Raw genomic sequence first — 18,174 nt, 5'->3', positions numbered from 1 at the left:
ATGTTCTGGACGACAGGACCAATCCCACCCCAATTCCAATCCTTCAGGATGGATGTCTTGGATGACAGGACCATTCCCACTCCACATCCCCATCCCTTTGGTACCAGGGCTCTTTGTCCTCTATGACAGTTCCCACCCCAAATCTCCATCCCTTGGGATCAGGGCTCTGTCCTGTGTGACCAATCCCACCCCAATTCCAATCCTTCAGGAGGGATGTTCTGGATGACAGGACACCATTCCCACCCCAAATCCCCATCCCTTAGAACCAAGGCTCTTTGTCCTGTGTGACCATTCCCACCCCCAAACACCCATCCCTTGGGACCAGGGCTCTTTGTCCTGTGTGACCATTCCCACCTCAAATCCCCATCCCTTGGGATGGATGTTCTGGATGACAAGAACATTTCCATCCCAATCCAAATCCTTCAGGATGGATGCCCTGGATGACAGAACCATTCCCACCCCAATCCCAATCCTTCACGAGGGATGTTCTGGATGACACCCCAAATCCCCATCCCTTGGGACCAGGGCTCTTTGTCTTGTGTGACCATTCCCACCCCAAATCCCCATCCCTGAGGACAGGGGCTGTGTGTCCTGTGTGACCAATCCCCATCCCTTGGGACCAGAGCTCTTTGTCCTCTATGGCCATTCTCACCCCAAAATCTCCATCCCTGGGGATGGATGTTCTGGATGACAGGACCATTCCTACCCATAATCCCCATTTCTTGGGATGGTGGCTCTTTGTCTATGACCATTCCCACCCCAAAACCCCCATCCTTCGGAGTGGATATTCTGGATGACAGGACCATTCCCACCCCAATCCCCATTGCTTGAGACCAGAGCTCTTTGTCCTCTATGGCCATTCCCACCCCACATCCCCGTCCCTCAGGATGGATGTTCTGGATGAGATGACAGGGCCATTCCCACCCCAAACCCCACGATGGTGACTCTGGGCAGCCCTGTGCTCTGTGACACGAAGATGAGAACAGGGAATTCTGAGGGAATTGGGGGGACACCCCAGCAGCATACCCACTCCTGGCTGCCCTTCCCAGCAGCACTCAGGGGCTCCCAGGGGCTCTCCCAGGGCACCTCAAGATGAGGAGGGGTGCACTAGGATTTTTTCATCCTGTGGAGATGATGTCAGGCTTTGGGAACTCAGAAGCTTGGTTCTTTAGCAGTGGGGAGGCCTTCCATGGGAATGCCTCCCTAGGACAGGGAAATCTTTGGTTTCACTTCCATGACAAGCTGAGCTGCAGTCCCTCTTTCTCAGCCAAGGCAAATTCCAGCTTTATGGAGTTGAGTAAATGCCAGAAATGATTCCATCTGGTGATTTACCACACTTTTATCCTAAAGTTTCTTTCTTCCCTCTGTCAGTGACATGGCAGCACTTCGATCCCCCTAAAGGATCTCCAGTGGGGATCCCACTGAAGGGATGTTGTTCTCAAGACCTTCAGGATATTTTCCCCCAAACTCCTGCGAGCTGGTGGTCCCTAACACCAGCAGGACTCTGGATTGATGTCCCTGGTTGTCCCTGTCCCAGGTGGCAAAGGTGACCCTGCCCTGCGCCCAGGGTCAGAGCCAAGCGCGGCGGCTCCTGAGGTGGCGGTGCCTGTCCCCATCAGCAGAAGTGACATTCAGCTGCCAAGTGCCGGCGTGACATCCCCGGCAGCAGCAGCAGAGCAGCAGCAGCAGCAGCAGCAGCAGCAGCATTGGGCTGCCTGCTTGCTTTGGAAACGCCTTCTCATCTCCCTCCCGTGGCCGCTCCGGCGCGCACACACGCGGCTTTCCAGGATTCCCTCACCTACTCCTGTGGGGTCTCCAAAGGTTAAAAACGCTCGTGTTTCCTGCATTTCAGGCCGACAAGGATCAGGCCTTCTGCTTCTTTATTGCCATGGCCCTGCAGGTCGAGGTCACCAAGTCTTCCCCTCTACAACCCACTGAACCAGCCACTCCTGGGCCATTTGGAGCATCCTCTGGAGCTCGGGTTGTGGTAACTGTGCCTTTGGAGCCAGTTACCTGGAAAGAAGAGCTGGAATGATCCCTCTCGGCATGGCAGAGGGAGCTGCTTGCTTCCAATTTAAATCAGGTGTCAACGCTGAGAGAGGATCCTCTTAACTTCCACCGTCTTGTCTGCGGCTGCGGCGAGGGGACGTCTCATCTCGCTGCCGTCTAATCCGCGGAGATGTGTGATATAGCATAAGCTAATATAATGGGTCATGCAAGGATTTACATCTCATTACGGCAGGTTAGAGTCCTGGCAGGAAGGATGACTCATCCTCACTTGAATATATTTCAGGGATGAGGAACGGTTCAGCCGCCCGAGGAAAGGCGAATGGGGAAATCAACCACCTCGGAGCATCATTTCCCAGCTCGCTGCACCCTCTGATTGTCCCCCCGGCTCTGCCTGCAGGTGGGCCACCGGCCTCTCCAGGAAAAGCTGAGGGGATGGGAGAGCTGCAGAACCTCTCTGGAGGTCTTTTCCTTTTGCTCCATCCCTGTAAAACCCTGGCTGAGCGAGCATCCCCGCCACGAGGGTTGGGATCCGAGGCGCTGCCCGGCTTGTTTTCACCTCCTCGCCTTGGCCCGGCGGTTCTGCTCGTCAGGAGCTGTTTGCTCTTAGCTCCTCAGACAGGGAGGCTCCGTGGGAGCTGACCCATCTAACCCAGCTGGAAAAAATCGGTCCTGACTTCCAGTCTCTTATTGTTAATGGATGCTCGCAGCGAAATCCGTCGTGAGCGGAGCTCGCAGGACCAGCCACAGCTGAAATCTGCTCTGAGCCCACACGAGGCTCGGGCCAGCACCCAGGGACACAACCAGGGGTGCTGGTCCTTCTCTTTCCAGCCAGACTGACGGCCAGAACGTGACCACGCTGCTGGCAATGGGACATCTGGGGGCTCCCAGCCTGTTTCTCACCAAGGCTATGCCAGCTCTTTGTGAGTTAAAATTAATTTTCCATGGGTTCTCCATGGGAAGGTGCTTAAGGAGAGCCTGCGGATCGGTGTGAAAAGCAAAAATCATCACTTCAAAAAGCTGTTGAGGCTCCTGAGGTGCCAGCTCGGAGTGAGCAGCAGGAGCAGGGGCACCTGCGTGCTGGGGGATGCTGAGGGTGACACTGGGGTTGTGCCAAACAGAGGGACCTCCCTCGTCCCAGCATCGGTTTGCACGTTTGGGTGGACTCCAGGGAACTGCTGGCATCAATCAGGGGGCTCTGCTCTGCCAGGAGAGCCCTCACCAGGACAAATCCCCCTTTGTCACCTCCACGAGCATGTCCCAGTCCCTAAGAGCAGCACACTGCCAAGCTGCCGGCCAGATTATTACCCTAGAAAAATGCATTATTTTTCAGTCTGTTTTCCTCTTAAGACATAATTTTACCTTGGGTGGGGGGATGGGAGGAGATGGGCCCATTCCCCCTCCCTCTGTCACTTTGTTCTGTCGCTTCCCAGCTGTTCCATCATTTTAATCTGCAGAGATTGTCTTTATATTTCGGGAATGAAATGATTTCCCACAAGCCGGGATTGGGGTTTGGATCCGCGCTCATTTTTCAGGAGCGGAGAAGAAAAAAGGGAGAAATGTCTGTTAAAGCCAGGCTGGCCATCTGGAAGGGAGGTGCGTGGCTGATGCCATTAATTGCTCACTCCCCAAGGCCTGGAATGAGGCTGCAGTCAAAGGGAAGAGCAGGAGTGGGAGTGGGGCTGGAGGGAGCCAGGGAATGATGCAACACAATCAATGCCTGCTCCGTCCTCCTCCTCGTTTAGGTGATCAATGAACGCCCTCGTGCCTGTGTTCTGGGGGCTGAGAGCAGCTTCAGTATTAATTAATATCATAAAATCACAGGATCACAGAATCCCAGAATGGCTGGAGCCAGAAGGGACCATAAAGCCCCTCCAAGCTCCAAGCTCTGCCATGGGCACGGACACCTTCCACTGCCCCAGGCTGCTCCAAGCCCTGTCCAGCCTGGCCTCAGACACTTCCAGAGATGGGAATATTTCCAGGGACATCATTAATAGGATAAAGAGGAGGGAACTTCTGGGCACCAGCCCTTGGATGGATGAGCAAACAGCAGTTGTGACTGGTGCTGGTCCATATGGCTTGTTCCCAGTGTCAAGCCCGGCTTTCCCTCCTGCCAGCCCCCACGGATGGGGAACAGAGCGGGAGAAAGGGCGCAGGGGTGGGTTTGCTCCTCGCTGGGATGGAGCAGCCGGCAGTCACGGAGGGAAGGGCGTTCTGGGGGCTCTCCGCAGCCCCCACCGTGCCTCCATCCACCGCGGTGTCCCCGGGGAGCTCCGGGGCTCTGTTCCCTCCCGCGGGGGTGGCGGCACTCGCGGCGCCCGGGGCGGCTCGGGACGGCGGCGGCTCCGCCCGGCGGAGGGCGGCGGGGCCGGGGGAGGCGGCGGGGCCGGGCGGGAGGCGGTGCCGCCGCCGCCGTGCGGGGACACGCACACCGGAGCTGTGCGAGCCCCGGTGCTGCAGCGCCCGCTCCGCTCCGCTCCCGGCCGGGACCGCTCCGCCATGGGCGGCCGGGCAGCGCGGCCCCGCTGACCCCGCACGCTCCGACATCCCGGTATCCTGGTATTCCCGGTACTCCCGGCATCCTGCCATCCCGCCATCCCGCCATCCCGCCATCCCGGCATCCCGGTACTCCCGGCATCCCTGCACTTCGGCACTCAGCATCTCGGCAACTCCGCTCTGCCGACCCCGGAGCTCCGGACTCCGCCGTCCCGGGAACTCTACTCCGTTGAGCCCGGTTCCTCCATCTCCCGGCACTCCGGCATCCCGGGAACTCCGCTGCGCTGACCGCTGGTCCCGGCTCCTCGGGAATCCGGTACTCTGTCATCTCGAGAATTCATCTCCGCTGACCCCATCTCCTCCATAACCCCGTGCCCCGGGAACCCATCTCCCCGTGCCTGGCTCCTCCGCCTCCCGGTACCCGCCACCCCGGGCACTCCCCTCTCCGCATCCCGGGAATCCATCCCCGCCGAGCCCCTCTCCCCCGTGACCCCGGGAATTCGGCTCTGCTGACCCCGGCTCCTCAGGAATTCGGTACTGTGTGAGCTTGGCTCGGCTGATCCCTCATCCTCCATAACCCCGCATCCCCGCTCCCCGCTCTCCGCTGACCACTGCTCCTCCCCGGGATCTCATCTCCCCTGTTCCCACCTCCTCCTAACCCGGTGCCCCGCTCCCCCGGAGCCCAGCTCCGCTCATCCCGGCCCTTCCACCGCCCGGTGTCCCAGCTCCCCGTGCTCCAGCTGCCCCGGAGCTCATCCCGGTGCTCCAGCTCCCCGGGCTCTCGGTGCTCCAGCTGCTCATCCCGGTGTCCTAGCTCCCCGGGCTTCAGCTCCAGCTGCCCTGGAGCTCATCCCGGTGTCCCCAGCTGCCCCCTAACCCGGCGCTCCTGCTCTCCGGGAGATCCCATCCACAGCACCCCGCTGAAATTCCCTATCCCGGCTCTCCCGGAGCTCCCACCCACAGCATCCCGCTGAAATTCCCTGTCCCGGCTCTCCCGGAGCTCCCATCCTCAGCATCCCGCTGAAATTCCCTATCCCGCCCCCCCGTCACCGACCATTTCTGGGCTCCCTGGCGCTCCAGCTCACCCTTAGCCCCGTTCCCCCCACATCCCCCCGCCCCCCCTGCCCGGAGCCCCCCGGTGACCGCGGCTGTCCCGGCTGTCCCGGCTGCAGATCCGCGCTGCCCCCCGGCCCCCGGGCCCCCCGGAGGAGCGGCCATGGCGTTCATGGTGAAGAGCATGGTGGGGGGACAGCTGAAGAACCTCACGGGCGGCCTGGGCGGCGAGGAGAAGAGCGAGGGCGAGAAGTCTCCGGCCGAGGCGCAGGGCATGACCCGCGAGGAGTATGAGGAGTACCAGCGGCAGCTGGTGGAGGAGAAGTGAGTGCGGGCGGCACCGGCACCGGCACCGGCACCGGCACCGGCACAGGCAGCGGCAGGGGCTGAGCCCCGGGGTCCCTGCGGGAACGGGATGCTCCCTCTGCGCTCCCACATCCCGTGCATGGGAGATGGGGGGAGCCGGCGCTGGGGACAGCAGGACCGTGAGGGGGTTTGATGAGCCCCCTAATCCCTTAATCCTCTTCCTCGCCCGGGAGATGGGATTGTTTTCTCCTTCCAGGCTGCGCTGGGGGGGAGGAAATTGTGGGAAAACGGGACTTTTCAGAGAAAATGGGGGGTGCTGAGGTTGGGGGGGAGCGCGAACCCCGGGATGGGGGGCATGGGCTGTTGGTGAGTGCCCCGTGTGCTCCGCAGGATGGAGAGAGATGCCCAGTTTGCCCAGCGAAAGGCGGAGAGAGCCACGGTCCGGTCCCACTTCCGAGACAAGTACAGGCTGCCCAAGGTACGGCTGTGCTGGAGCGGGGCCACGAGGGGAGCCCAGCTCCAGATGGAGCTCTGGAGGCAGGGGAAGGCACAAGGACTCCCTTGGCTGGCTGGGGTTTGAGCCTCAAAACCCAAACAGAAATAATTTCCCATCAAAACCATCCTTCTTCCCAAACTCTGGCCACTTCCCTTCCCCCTGAGCACCACAGCCCACCAGCCCGAGACATTGGGACTCCCAGCCTTGCTTGACCCCCCTCTCCCTGGCTTTTGAGCCCTAAATCCAGCTGGGTGAGGGAAAACCACCTTCACCCCGGACTCCATGGGGCCGGGAGTGCAGCCAGGGTTGCACCTTCCTGGCTGGATTAGCCAGCTCAACTCCTCTCCCCGGATTATTTGGCGAACGCCTCCCACCTAAACTCCGCTTTTGGAATTTCCGCACGATGACCCATTCACTGAAAACAATTTAATCAAGGGATAATTCAGCCTTTCTTGGAATTGTCACAAGCTTCTCTCCCTCCAAACCCACCCCGTATTCAGGAAGAGTCGCTCAGTGGTGAATATCCCAAATTGGAGCTGGGCTAATATTAGTTCCGGAGGGTCAGCTAAGCCAAGTGAGATTGCTCTGATTGTTTGGTGTTGTTCAGGCAGCCTGGATTCACCCCCCTGCTTCCCACCCCCTTTTACAGCCAGGAAATAAACAGCTGGAGAATTTCTTTTACCCCCTGCCAAAAGCCAGAAAAAGAAGAGATGGAGATTTATTTTATTCCCCAGGGGAAACTGGGATTTGTTTGAATCTGGCCCCACCATCCTTTCACTGCCTTCTCGTGCTTGAGATGTCCCTTCTCATCTCTTGACAAGTTTCTTCTGCTCATTACTGATCCCGCTTGGCAGCGGGGCTGCCTCATCCCGCGTCTCCCCGTGGCTCCGGGCTGGGAGCTGATCCCGACCGCCGCTGGGAGCAGGCGTTAAGCATAAGCCCAGCTTAATTAGGAGCCTAACTCCCTGCGGTGAGAGATAGAAACCAGTCTGCGCTGGTGCTGTGCGTGGGTTTCCATCTCGCCCCTCGCTGTGGGTGCCCAGGCTCTCCTCAGGCTCCATCAGCATCCCACCCTCACCCCCAGGGACCTCCCCACATGGTCCTGGAGGTGGGAACACAGCCCTAAAACCCTTCTGTGGTGCTTCCAGGAGCCCCCTTCCCGCTGTGCCATCCCCTCTCCTGACTCTCTCCCGGCCCCTTCCAGAATGAGACGGATGACAACCAGATCCAGCTGGTGGGAGGCGACGTGGAGCTGCCCAAGGAGCTGGCCAAGATGATCGAGCAGGACAACGAGGAGGAGGAGGAGAAGAACTCGGTGATTGGGCAGCTCAGTAACATCCAGAACCTGGACCTTGATTCCTTGAAGGACAAAGCCTCGGCCACGCTAGAGGACCTGAAGCAGTCGGCGGAGAAGTGCTCCGTGATGTGACGGGGCTGAGCAGGGAGGGGACGCAGCGCAGGCTCTGGCGGGGGCTGCTGCCTCAGCGGGGACCCCAGCCACGTTGTCACCCTTGCCGTGTGTCACCCGGCTGCCCCTGAGCCGCGTGGCCCCTCGAGCCCCCGCCCCAGATGTCCCTGATGTGTGGCTTTCGTTCCGTTCTCTGGCTGAGGTTAGAGCCAGGAGCCAGCATGTGTCCCCCCCGTACCCCACGGCCTCCCCCGTGCCCGGGCAGGGGTGTCTGCAGCCAGAGCCGGGGAGGTGGCAGCAAGGACAGTGACCTTGGGGTGTGAGTGACCTGGGAGTGTGATTGGGGAGTGACTGACCTTGGACAGTGACAGATCTTGGAGAGTGACTGACCTTGGAGAGTGACTGACCCTGCAGTGTGAATGACCTTGCAGTGTGACTGGCCTTGCAGTGTGACATTGGGACTCCCGGCCTTGCTTGATCCCCCTCTCCCTCGTTTTTTCCCCCTAAATCCAGCTGGGTGAAGGAAAACTACCTTCACCCCGGACTAACCCGAACCCACACTGACCTTGCAGTGTGACAGACCTTGGGATGTGACTGACCCTGGGGCGTGATTGACCTTGCAGTGTGATTGACCTTTCAGTGTGACAGACCTTGGGATGGGACTGACCTTGGGGCATGATTGACCTTGCAGTGTGATTGACCTTTCAGTGTGACAGACCTTGGGGTGTGATTGACCTTTCAGTGTGACAAACCTTGCAGTGTTACTGATCTTGCAGTGTGATTGACCTTTCAGTGTGACAGACCTTGGGGTGTGACTGACCCTGCAGTGTGACTGACCCTGCAGTGTGATTGACCTCGATCTGTGACTGACCCTGCAGTGTGACTGACCTTGGGGTGTGACAGACCTCGGGGTGTGACTGACCTTGCAGTGGTGGCCCCACTGAGCTGCGGCTCTGCCTCCACTCAGCCTCCCAGGAGCGAGCGGGAGGCTGGGATTTGCCTCGCAAGGACGAGGCAGGGTGTGGAGCCCCTGTCCCATCCCCATCCCCCAAGAAGCAGCCTCCCATCCCTGCCAGGAACACCAGCCCCGTGCCCTTGAGGGCCCCTCTGGAGGAGCCAGCCGGGAAGGAGCTGCCATCCGATCTCTGAGGGAAGGGGGGTGCTGAAGCTGAATTGACACCAGAGAGGAGCAAGAGCCCTCGCTGGTGCTGAGCTGAGCCCGCAGCAGCCCTTGCCCGGAGCAGCGCCGTCCCTCTCCTGGGGTGGGATCCTGTCCTTGTTCCTGCCAGGAGAAGAACAAAGCCATGAGGGAAAATGTCCCCGTCCTCCCGCTCGTCGTGCTGTAGTCGTGCCGTGCTCGGTTGAGTGTCCCTCCCCTCCTGTGCTGTCCCCGTGCCATGGTACTGTTATAACCGGTGGAATAAATACCAGGAGATGTCTATGCATTCACTTCTCTCCCCCAGCTCTGTTTTCCTGGGCAAAGTTTTCGATTTTCCTGGTTTTGGGGGAAAAAACGTTCCTATTTTCCTGGCAGCGGAATCCCAAAGAAAGCTCCTCTCCTGGCTGCGCTCACATTTGGGACCAAGGGGATGCTACAAGCAGCTCATTGGCAGCAGTCTGGTTTAAAGCAAACAAAATTCCTGTTTTTCTGCAGGTTTTTTTTTTTGCTATTTTAATACAAAACCCTCAGAACTCTGAGTCTCAGGGGCACTGCAGGATGCCCAGTGGAGGCACTGCTCCAAGCAAGGACACTCTGCAGGGATGAGCCCGAGCTCGTGCAGGTGTGACCCAGCTCTGGTGGCATCCCGGCAGGCAGGGGGCTCCTGTGGTGAGGCTTCCTGGAAGAACTTGGCATGGGCTGGGAATTCATCGCTCCAAATCCCGTGGGAGCTGATGAGCTGCAGTTTGGTTTTGTGAGGAAGGATGGGTCACCCAGGAAAACACAGGAGAGGGTGCTGAGAAACTGATTCTTCACCATCATAATTTATTTTATTATTCTATTTTATTTTATTTTATTTTATTTTATTTTATTTTATTTTATTTTATTATTTTATTTATTATTATTACTATTGGTGCTGGATCAAGCCATGCTGCACCAAGAGATTCCTTTCTGCCTCCAGACCCTTGATAACCCTGTGCCAGGGCCAGGTCGTTCTGGGAAACTCCTGATGTCCATTCCCAAGAGGACAGACAGACAGACAGACAGACAGACAGAGGCAGCTCAGGTGTGGACACACATCCTCCCAGCCCTCCAGCCCCCGGGAGCAGGAGACTCCAGCAGCTCCAGGGATGTGTGCTCCCATCAGATCCCCAACCCAGCGCTGGGAGCAGCCAGAGGGGAGATGGGCAGGAGCAGCTTCAGCCCTGCGAGGGGATCATACCTGATGAGGATCAGCCCGAGCTGCTCTAATTCCCGCCAGGAAAGGGAGAGCAGGGAGCGGGCACGGCCCCAGCCCAGCCCTCGCTGCTCAAATCCCAGCGCCGAGGCTCAGCCCGAGGGAGAGAGCGGGATCCGAACCAGGGCGGGGACCACGGGGCTGGGATGGAGCGGGAGAGGATGGGATGGAGTGAGAGGCTGGGATAGAAGCAGGAGATGTTGGGATGGAGGGAGGACAGGCTGGGATGGGGGCAGCAGGGGCAGGCTCCCCCTCCTGCCTTTTCCCTGCCCTCCAAGGATGCATCAATGCCCATCCCACGGCACAGCAGGATCCCAGCCGGAGCCGGGGATGCAGCCCCGCGGTTCATCCGCCCAGAACCAGCCCGGATGCTCTCCCGCACCTTTCCCTGCCCCCTCCCCTGCCCTGCCCCCCGTGCCCGACCCCTGGGCTGCGCTCGGCGCCCTCCCGGCCCACGTGAGCCGCGCAAAGGCCGCGTGAAGCTCAGCGCGTTTATTTTAGGAGGCTCCGTGACCCCCAGGCATGTGAACAGCCAGGCAGCCCCCGCTGCCCCCGCCCCGCTCCCGAGACGTGTTAAGCCGCAGCAGAGCGTTCCCGGCAGAGCCGAGCGGCGGCGGCGGCGGGGATGCTGCTGCCATCGCTGCCCCTTCTGTCCCTGCTGTCCCTGCTGCCATTGCTGCCCCTGCTGTGCCCGCTGTCCCTGCTGTCCTTGCTGCCATCGTTGTCCCTGCTGCCACGGCTGGGTCACTGCCTGCACTGGGGAGGAGAGGCTGGGATGGAGAGAGGAGAGGATGGGATGGAGAGATGAGAGGTTGGGATGGGGATGAGAGGCTGGGATGGAGGGATGAGTCTGGAATTGGGGGATGAGAGGCTGGGATGGAGGGATGAGAAGTCAGGATGGAGGGAAGAGAGGCTGGGAAGTAGGGATGAGGCTGGGATGGAGAGAGGAGAGGTCGGGATGGAGGGAGGAGAGGCTGGGATGGAGGGAGGAGAATTTGGGATGGGGATGAGAGGTTGGGACGGAGGGACAAGAGGTTGGGATGGAGGAGAGGTCGGGATGGAGGAATGGGGCTGGGATGGAGGGATGAGTCTGGGATTGGGGGATGAGAAGCTGGGATGGAGGGAGGAAAGGCTGGAATGGAGGGATTAGAGGTTGGGATGGGGGTGAGAGGTTGGGATGGAGGGATGAGGCTGGGATGGAGGGATTAGACGTTGGGATGGAGGGTGAAGTGGCTGGGATGGGGGGATGAGTCTAGGATGCAAGGAGGAAAGACTGGAATGGAGGAAAGAGAGGTTGGGATGAGGGTGAGAGGCTGGGACGGAGGGATGGGGTCAGAATGGGGCAGCAGGGGCAGGCAGCCCCTCCTGCCTTTTCCCTGCCCACCAAGGAATCCATCCCAGTTTCCAGCAGTTCATGCTGCTGTATCCCGAGCATCCCTGCAGCCTCCATGCCATACGACTGCTCCGGGCATCAACACACAGACTGAAAATCTTAAAGCAAAGAATAAGTGTGGATTAAAGCAGAAAATGTTGTTTTTCTCTCTCTCTTTTATAGGTTTTATATCATTCCCTCACCTATGGGGCTGGGATTGGGATAGGTTTGTCCAAGCAAGCCCTTGCTGGTTGCTGGAAGATGCTGGCAGTGACAAATTTTGTTAATAAAATAAAATAACCTTTATTGATCTAATAACATAAATTTTATTGACAAAACTGCCCTCCTGCACCAGCCCATTGCTCAGCTGGCTGCAGGATCTTCCTCCTTCCCAGTGGTGAGTGTGGGACGAGTGAGTGGTTTCCCCAACGGATAAAGCATTAAATGAGCAATTGTTAAAGTGCTGAAACAAATGAGCTGCCACGGAAGGCTGGGGAATCTCCCTTCTCCTTTCTGCAGGCAATTAAACTTCCCCGAGAGTGGCTGTGGGAAGGGATGGCCCATCCATGCACCCACTGCTGGTCCAACAGCCAGGATTAATCCAGATTACAGAGCCCTGGGGAAGCCCGAGGCTGGCTCCACACTGACCCAGTTGTCCCCAGCCCATCGTGTGCCTGACCTCGCGTCACCCCACGCGCTGGCACCGCCAGGGTGACAACACAGCTGCCACTCCCCACCTCTCTGGGTGACAATCCGGCCCCAAGAGCCACCCTGTGAGGGCTGGGTGGTGGCATGGATGGGACTGGAGGGGAGCAGCTCCTCCCTGAGCAGCAGAGTGACAAAGGCCATGCTGCCAGGCTGGACACTGCTCCCTTCGTGCCATCTTCCTGTGGGAAATCCAGGGCTCTTGGGCAACTAATCCATATATAATTACATATATATATATATTTATATGTAGAATCCATTTATTGTTTATATTATGTATTTATTTATACATTTTAACTCTACTGCACACCCTGATCACACATTTCTCATTGGTGTCTTTGCTTGTCCACATGCTCTGCATGCACTTCTCAGAATACGTGATTGGTTACAGTCCAGGTGGCTCACAGCTCTCTGTTACCTCTTTCTTGTGGTCTTGGAATTCGGTTTCTTTTCTTCCTGCTTATTTTAGCACAGTTTATGTCTTAGTAACATTGATGAATTCTAGAGAGCCCTGAGAAAATCCTGGTAAGAGCAGCTACAAGCGAAACAACCGGCGCACCCTGTTGTCGCAGACATCTTTTCATGAAAAACCCTTTCCTTTGGATTTTTTCTCCTGAGAAACTGAGAGGCCTCAGGAACAAAATGTAAACATTGATTATCTGCTGCTGTGAAATGCAACAGGTGCATCTGTGATTGGTTCATGTTAGTTTGTAATTAATGGCCAATCACAGCCCAGCTGGCTCGGACTCTCTGTCCGAGACAGAAGCTTTGTTATCATTCTTTCCTTGCTATTCTCAGCTAGCCTTCTGATGAAACCTTTTCTTCTATTCTTTGAGTATAGTTTTAATGTAATATATATCATAAAATAACAAATCAGCCTTCTGAAACACGGAGTCAGATCCTGATCTCTTCCCTCATCCGAGAACCCCCGTGAACACGGTCACACCCTGCTCAGACGCATCGCTCACCTTCCCTCGGTGACATCTGGGCAGCCAAAAACCTTGGTGCAGGCGACACTGACACCCACCCCAGCTCCCTCAGCCCCAGGGGAGCACCCAGAGGCTCACGCTGTCCCCAAGGGCTGGCGCTGGGCTGGGGCTGGGCCGCGCTGGCGGCCGAGCGTGAAGGCAGATGCGATTATCCGCGCCGGCTGCCGCAGCCGCCACGGGCCGGGGGAGGACACGGGCTGGGAAAGCACTTCAAAGCCTCAGGGTATAATCTCTGCTCTGAATAATGACGATAATAAGAGTAAAAAGAGATAAAAAAGAGTAAAAAAAGATACAGAAGCGCCTCGTCGCATCTGCCCGGGAAGCTCCGCGCTGGTTTGAGCACGGAGCAGCCGGCGCTGGGGTGGGATGTGGGGGGAGGCTGTCTTGGGAAGAGGTCACGGCTCAGAACAGCTGTGGGACACCCCAAAAATTCCCCTGTTGCTCGCCTCAGCCCTTCTGCTTTCCCTCATGGCCCTTCCTCACCCGCCACAAAAATCTATTGGAGAAAACAGGATTTTACGTAATGGGTCGTGTCGTTCTGCTCTGTGTTTTCCACACACACACAAAAAAAAAATAAAAAGATGGGAAGTGAAAACAAGGTCAAACCTTGCTTTGGCTGGCTCGTGTCCCTGGGGAGCACAGGAAGGGAGAGCACTGCTGGAGCAGAGGAGGGGACACGCCAGCTCTGCTCCTGGCGGAACAGGGACCAGGGTCCCCTGCCCACCCCGATGGCTCCAGGACCCCCGGGGGTCCTGGGGACCCCTCTTAGGCTTAAATCACAAACCTGAGCGCAGAGGAGGTGGAGAAATCAAAATTAAAATTTATTAAAGACAATAAATTACATTCCCTTGAGATACAGTAGATTTTTGAGACAAGTACCTTGCTTTGCAGGACAGGCAACATCAGCACCCCGTAACAACGACTCCTGGGAGCATGATTTGGATGCTGGGGGTGCCAGGGCCCTGAGGAGTGGAGCAGGGCAGACAGGATGCTGAGGGTGCCTCCCTGAAGGTGCCTGACTCAATGGGTGCCCGCTGAGCACTGCTCGCGGTCGTGACACTGATGGTGCAGCCAGCACCTGTCAGGCTCCAGGTTTAGGAAGGAAAAGCCTCATTCCCAGCGCTCCAGCAGTGAGAGGCAGGCAGGTATGGCCGGGCTGGGCCAGTGCAGTGGCTGCTGGATGGAGGCAGGACGAGCAGCAGCGGATGCAGAGGTAGATGCTGGGCGAGGAAGGCACAGCGGAGCATCCCTGCCCACCCTCAGCTCCCGGCCGGATTTGTGGGCTCCCCCAGGATTTGGGAGGTGGAAGAAACACCCAGCTGAAAAAGCAGGGGGGATGCCCTGCCAGAGCCCAGTGCCAGGATAAAAATACCCTTCCCGTGGAGCCAGCGGAGGGAATTAGAGTGGAATAACCCGCCCGCTGTGCCAGGGGAGGCTGCGGCAGCAGACGGCCGAGGCAGGGCTGGCAGGGGAATGAGCCAGCGCCTGCGAGAGGGGCAGATGGCCCTGCTGGCCCCCCTGGGGCTGGCAGCCCGAGGGTGACCCCCCAGGTGCCACCCCTGGGGGTGGGGGGGACGGATACCAAAGCCTTCCCTTGGTGTCTCCTGGCAGGGCAGCGAGCAGCGTCCGGCAGGGCAGCTCCGGGGGTCACTGCAAGGTACAGGCTGTGCCAGGGCACAGGGGGCACTCACCGGGCTGTCCCCACCGCTGCCACCCCTGGGAGGGCTCCCGGGGGCACAGGGCCCGTGCTGGGTGGGGTTGGGATCAGCCTCGGGCTGGGGAATATTCCCCAAACCCCGTGGCAAAGGGCACTCACCGCTCCGGACGGACTCTGCCAGCGCCTCCTTGCCCATGGATTGTGCCTCCCGCATCTGCCAAGGGAGAGGGGGCTTTTCCAGCCTCCATCCTCCCCCAGCACCCTCCAGAGCCCCCCCAGCCATCCTACCTTGATCTGATCCTTCAGGTACTCGGCTCGGGCCATCAGGGTCTGGATCTGGTGGGGAGAGAGAGGGGACACAGTCCCAGAGGGCCAGGCCAGCGGGGACAGCAGTGTCCCAGGGCTGGCACTACTCACCTCTGCATGGAGCAGCTCCCGCCGCCGCCCCGCCGGCTCCACTGCAGGGGAAACGTGCCAGGGCATGAGGGATGGGAGCAGGACCCATCCCTGCCCTACAAGCCCGGCCTCAGCCCCAACTCACCGGCCAGGAGCAGCAGCAGCTCCCCCAGGCTCTGCTGGTACAGCTCCAGGGCATCACTGTCATCCCTGCCCTCCTCCTCCTGCAAGAGGCACCACGGGCTGGCTGGGGTTGGTGGGGTCCAGCAGCCCCCTCCCCACCAGGTCTGCACCCTCCCCTTGCCTCGAGGGGTGAGGGGACCCCCAGGGCCACCCCTCACCTTGGCAATGGCAGCTGAGGCCACTTCCAGCGCCGCGCAGAGCCGAGGTTTGTCCTTGGCCATCTCTGCAAGGGGACACAGGGATTGCCCAAAACCTTCACCCTTCAGCCCAAAACCCCACCACGGCCCCTCTGCCAGCCCTGACACCCGGGCAAAAATCCCTCACTACCTTTAAGGAGCTCCCTGGCCGGGTTTCCTTTCTCCAGGAGGTTCTTGTTGCTGGAGGTGACCAACACCTTCAGCTCCTCTGCTCGGGAGATGTACTGCCTCACCTGCGCACATTTTGGGGGTGAGGAGACCCCCGATATGGGGTGCAGAGGATGGGGGTGATGCCCTCGCCCCCTCAGGGGTTTTGGCTCACCTTGGCCCGGATGGCTTCTTTGCGCCTCACGTCGCTCTCATCTAAGGGGGAGAACAACCAAACACAGGGGTGAGTGGGCTAAAAATTGGCATCCCTCGGGGTCTGCCCCCCCAGAAATACACCCAGACCCCACAAAACCCCCAGGGGGAACTCACAGTGCAGTGCTGGCACGAAATACTCCAGGGCTTTGCGGTAGAGGGAGAAGGCGGCAGCGGCGTCTCCCTCCTGATCCTTCCTCACCGCCTCCACCACCAGGTCAGTCTGGGGGACACAGGGGGGGTCTCAGGGCTTGGAACGCCCCCACTGGCAGGCAGCAGCCCCTAGCCCCGCTCACCGCCTTGCCCAGGCTCTCGGGGCCGGGCACGTGCTCCATGTCCACGAAGGGGTGGGCAAAGAAGTTCTCGAAGGAGATGCGCTTGCGAGGGTCCCTCTCCAGCAGCTGCCCCAAGAGATCCCGGCATTCCAGAGAGAGCTGGGGCCGGCTGGGAAGCTGGGGAGGGAAGGGGCTGAGCCCACTGAGGGCTGTGAGACCCCCCTTCCCCAGCCCCATCCCATCCCACCCCACCCCACCCCACGTTACCTCCACAGCCCGGTCACTGCGGATTTTCTCCTCCAGCTCAGCAAAGGAGCGGGAAGCAAAGGGTGGTTTCCCAAAAAGTGCTTCTGTGGGGGAGAAAGGAGAGGTGGGGGAAGATGGAGAGGGGATAACCAGCCCTGAGTAGAGCCCATTGGAGCAATAAAAGCCAAACCCACCATAAAGGATGACTCCCACGGACCAGAGGTCCACGCGGGCGTCGTAGTGCTGCCGGCACACCATCTCGGGGGCCATGTAGAGCGGGGAGCCGCGCAGCACGTGCTTCTCGTCCCACGGGGACATGTACTGGGCAAAGCCGAAATCTGCCGGGTACAGAGCTCATGAGGGCACAGGGGGAAGGAAAGAAGGGATTTTCCCCCTCCCAGTCCCTGCCAGGGGATGCCCTGACCTGCCAGCTTCAGCTGGGGGTTCTCCGGGGCGCTCAGCAGGATGTTCTGCGGCTTCAGGTCCAGGTGGGAGATGTTGTGGTCGTGGAGGAACTTCAGGGCGCAGGCTGGGTGGGTGGATGGCACGTGAGAGCACAGCCCCGCACCCCAAAACCCTGGGGGAGGGTCCCCAGCAGAGGCAGGGTGGGAGGCAGGCGGGGTGTCCTCACCGAGCTGCTGCAGGAAGACACGAGCCACCTTCTCGGGGAGCATCCGGCGCGTGCGGATGAAGCGGGACAGGTCCCCCCCGGCACAGAACTCCATGATCAGGTAGATGTGGTCACTGTCCCACTGCAAGGCAATGAGACCCTGCTGTGCCACCCCAGCTGTGCCACCCCACCCACACAGCTTCACCTGGACCAGTTTGCCCAGTTGCTGGCACCAAACCCCACGGACACACCCATGGAAAGTAGGGATGGATCCAAGACAGAGCAGCTCCAGCTCAGAGCCCCCCGGGAAGCCCCCAGCCCACCTGGAAGTCCTTGAGCTCCACAATGTTGGGATGGCGGATGGTCTTAAGGATCTCGATCTCTGTCAGGAGGTTCTCCACCGATGCCCGGTTCAGGCTCCTCTTGTTGACGCACTTGATGGCCACCACCTCACGCGTGTCCCTCTGTCAGGAGGGGACAACGCTGGACCCCCACCCAAACAGCGACTGTGGGGAGGGAAGGGAAGGTTCCGGGAAGGGAAGGGAAGGTTCCGGGAAGGGAAGGGAAGGGAAGGTTCCGGGAAGGGAAGGGAAGGGAAGGGAAGGGAAGGGAAGGGAAGGGAAGGGAAGGGACCCCTGCAAGGGGGCGGCAGGTGCCAGGCAAGGGCTATGGGGGTGGTACCCCATGTAAAGGGCTGGAAATCGGGGGTGGTACCCCATGTAAAGGGCTGGAAATCGGGGGTGGTACTCCATGTGGAAGTCTGGAAAATGGAGGTGGTACCCCATGTGGAGGGCTGGAAAATGGGGCTCCCACGCGAGTGGGGGGGCAGATTCCGGAGCAAAAAGGCGACCGCCGCGGCGGGCTCGGCCCTACCTTCCTGTAGGCCTTGTAGACGGTGGCGTAGGTGCCGGAGCCGAGGGGCTCGGTGAGAATGAACTCGTCGAGGCGCGGCGGGGCCCAGGCGGGCCCGGCCATGGCCCCTCCGGAGCCCCGGTCCCGGCACTCGGGGCCCGGGAGCCGCT

The 18,174-nt window shown here is 59.4% G+C and overlaps 2 protein-coding genes and 1 long non-coding RNA gene across 5 annotated transcripts; 1 reads left to right on the top strand and 2 right to left on the bottom strand.

Annotated features, from left to right (window-relative positions):
• Window positions 1-4,625: 4,625 nt before the first annotated feature.
• Window positions 4,626-8,139, top strand: CPLX3 (complexin 3). The gene is made up of 4 exons (XM_054272412.1): window positions 4,626-4,819; window positions 5,676-5,880; window positions 6,253-6,340; window positions 7,563-8,139. The coding sequence occupies exons 2-4, from the start codon at window positions 5,720-5,722 to the stop codon at window positions 7,785-7,787; spliced, it is 474 nt and encodes a 157-aa protein (XP_054128387.1). The 5' UTR covers window positions 4,626-4,819; window positions 5,676-5,719; the 3' UTR covers window positions 7,788-8,139.
• On the bottom strand, window positions 8,037-8,791 carry LOC128934669 (uncharacterized). Of its 2 annotated transcripts, none has more exons than XR_008482877.1 (3): window positions 8,468-8,791; window positions 8,157-8,433; window positions 8,037-8,122 (listed from the first exon to the last, which is right to left on the bottom strand). It is a non-coding gene; the product is annotated as an uncharacterized LOC128934669 (long non-coding RNA). The 2 variants fall into 2 exon arrangements; XR_008482876.1 differs by having other exon boundaries at window positions 8,157-8,620; window positions 8,655-8,791.
• A 5,247-nt stretch (window positions 8,792-14,038) lies between these two features.
• Window positions 14,039-18,167, bottom strand: ULK3 (unc-51 like kinase 3). 2 transcript variants are annotated; one of them, XM_054272758.1, is made up of 16 exons: window positions 18,026-18,167; window positions 17,476-17,616; window positions 17,174-17,294; window positions 16,967-17,071; window positions 16,737-16,880; window positions 16,564-16,646; window positions 16,318-16,473; window positions 16,139-16,244; window positions 15,984-16,024; window positions 15,792-15,894; window positions 15,623-15,687; window positions 15,427-15,505; window positions 15,303-15,343; window positions 15,174-15,221; window positions 15,045-15,099; window positions 14,039-14,878 (listed from the first exon to the last, which is right to left on the bottom strand). In XM_054272758.1, exons 1-16 carry the CDS (start codon window positions 18,125-18,127, stop codon window positions 14,310-14,312), a joined length of 1,959 nt encoding a protein of 652 aa, XP_054128733.1. In that variant the 5' UTR covers window positions 18,128-18,167; the 3' UTR covers window positions 14,039-14,309. The 2 variants fall into 2 exon arrangements, with proteins under 2 accessions (XP_054128733.1, XP_054128734.1); XM_054272759.1 differs by having other exon boundaries at window positions 14,786-14,892.
• Window positions 18,168-18,174: the final 7 nt, after the last annotated feature.

Source organism: Melozone crissalis, unplaced genomic scaffold (genome assembly GCF_028551555.1).
Source record: "Melozone crissalis strain CALT ecotype California unplaced genomic scaffold, PUWL_Pcris_2 ptg000014l_1, whole genome shotgun sequence".
Classification (NCBI taxonomy): domain Eukaryota; kingdom Metazoa; phylum Chordata; class Aves; order Passeriformes; family Passerellidae; genus Melozone; species Melozone crissalis.
The sequence above is the reverse complement of the archived record's forward strand: the minus strand, read 5'-3'. Positions and strand labels throughout refer to the sequence as shown.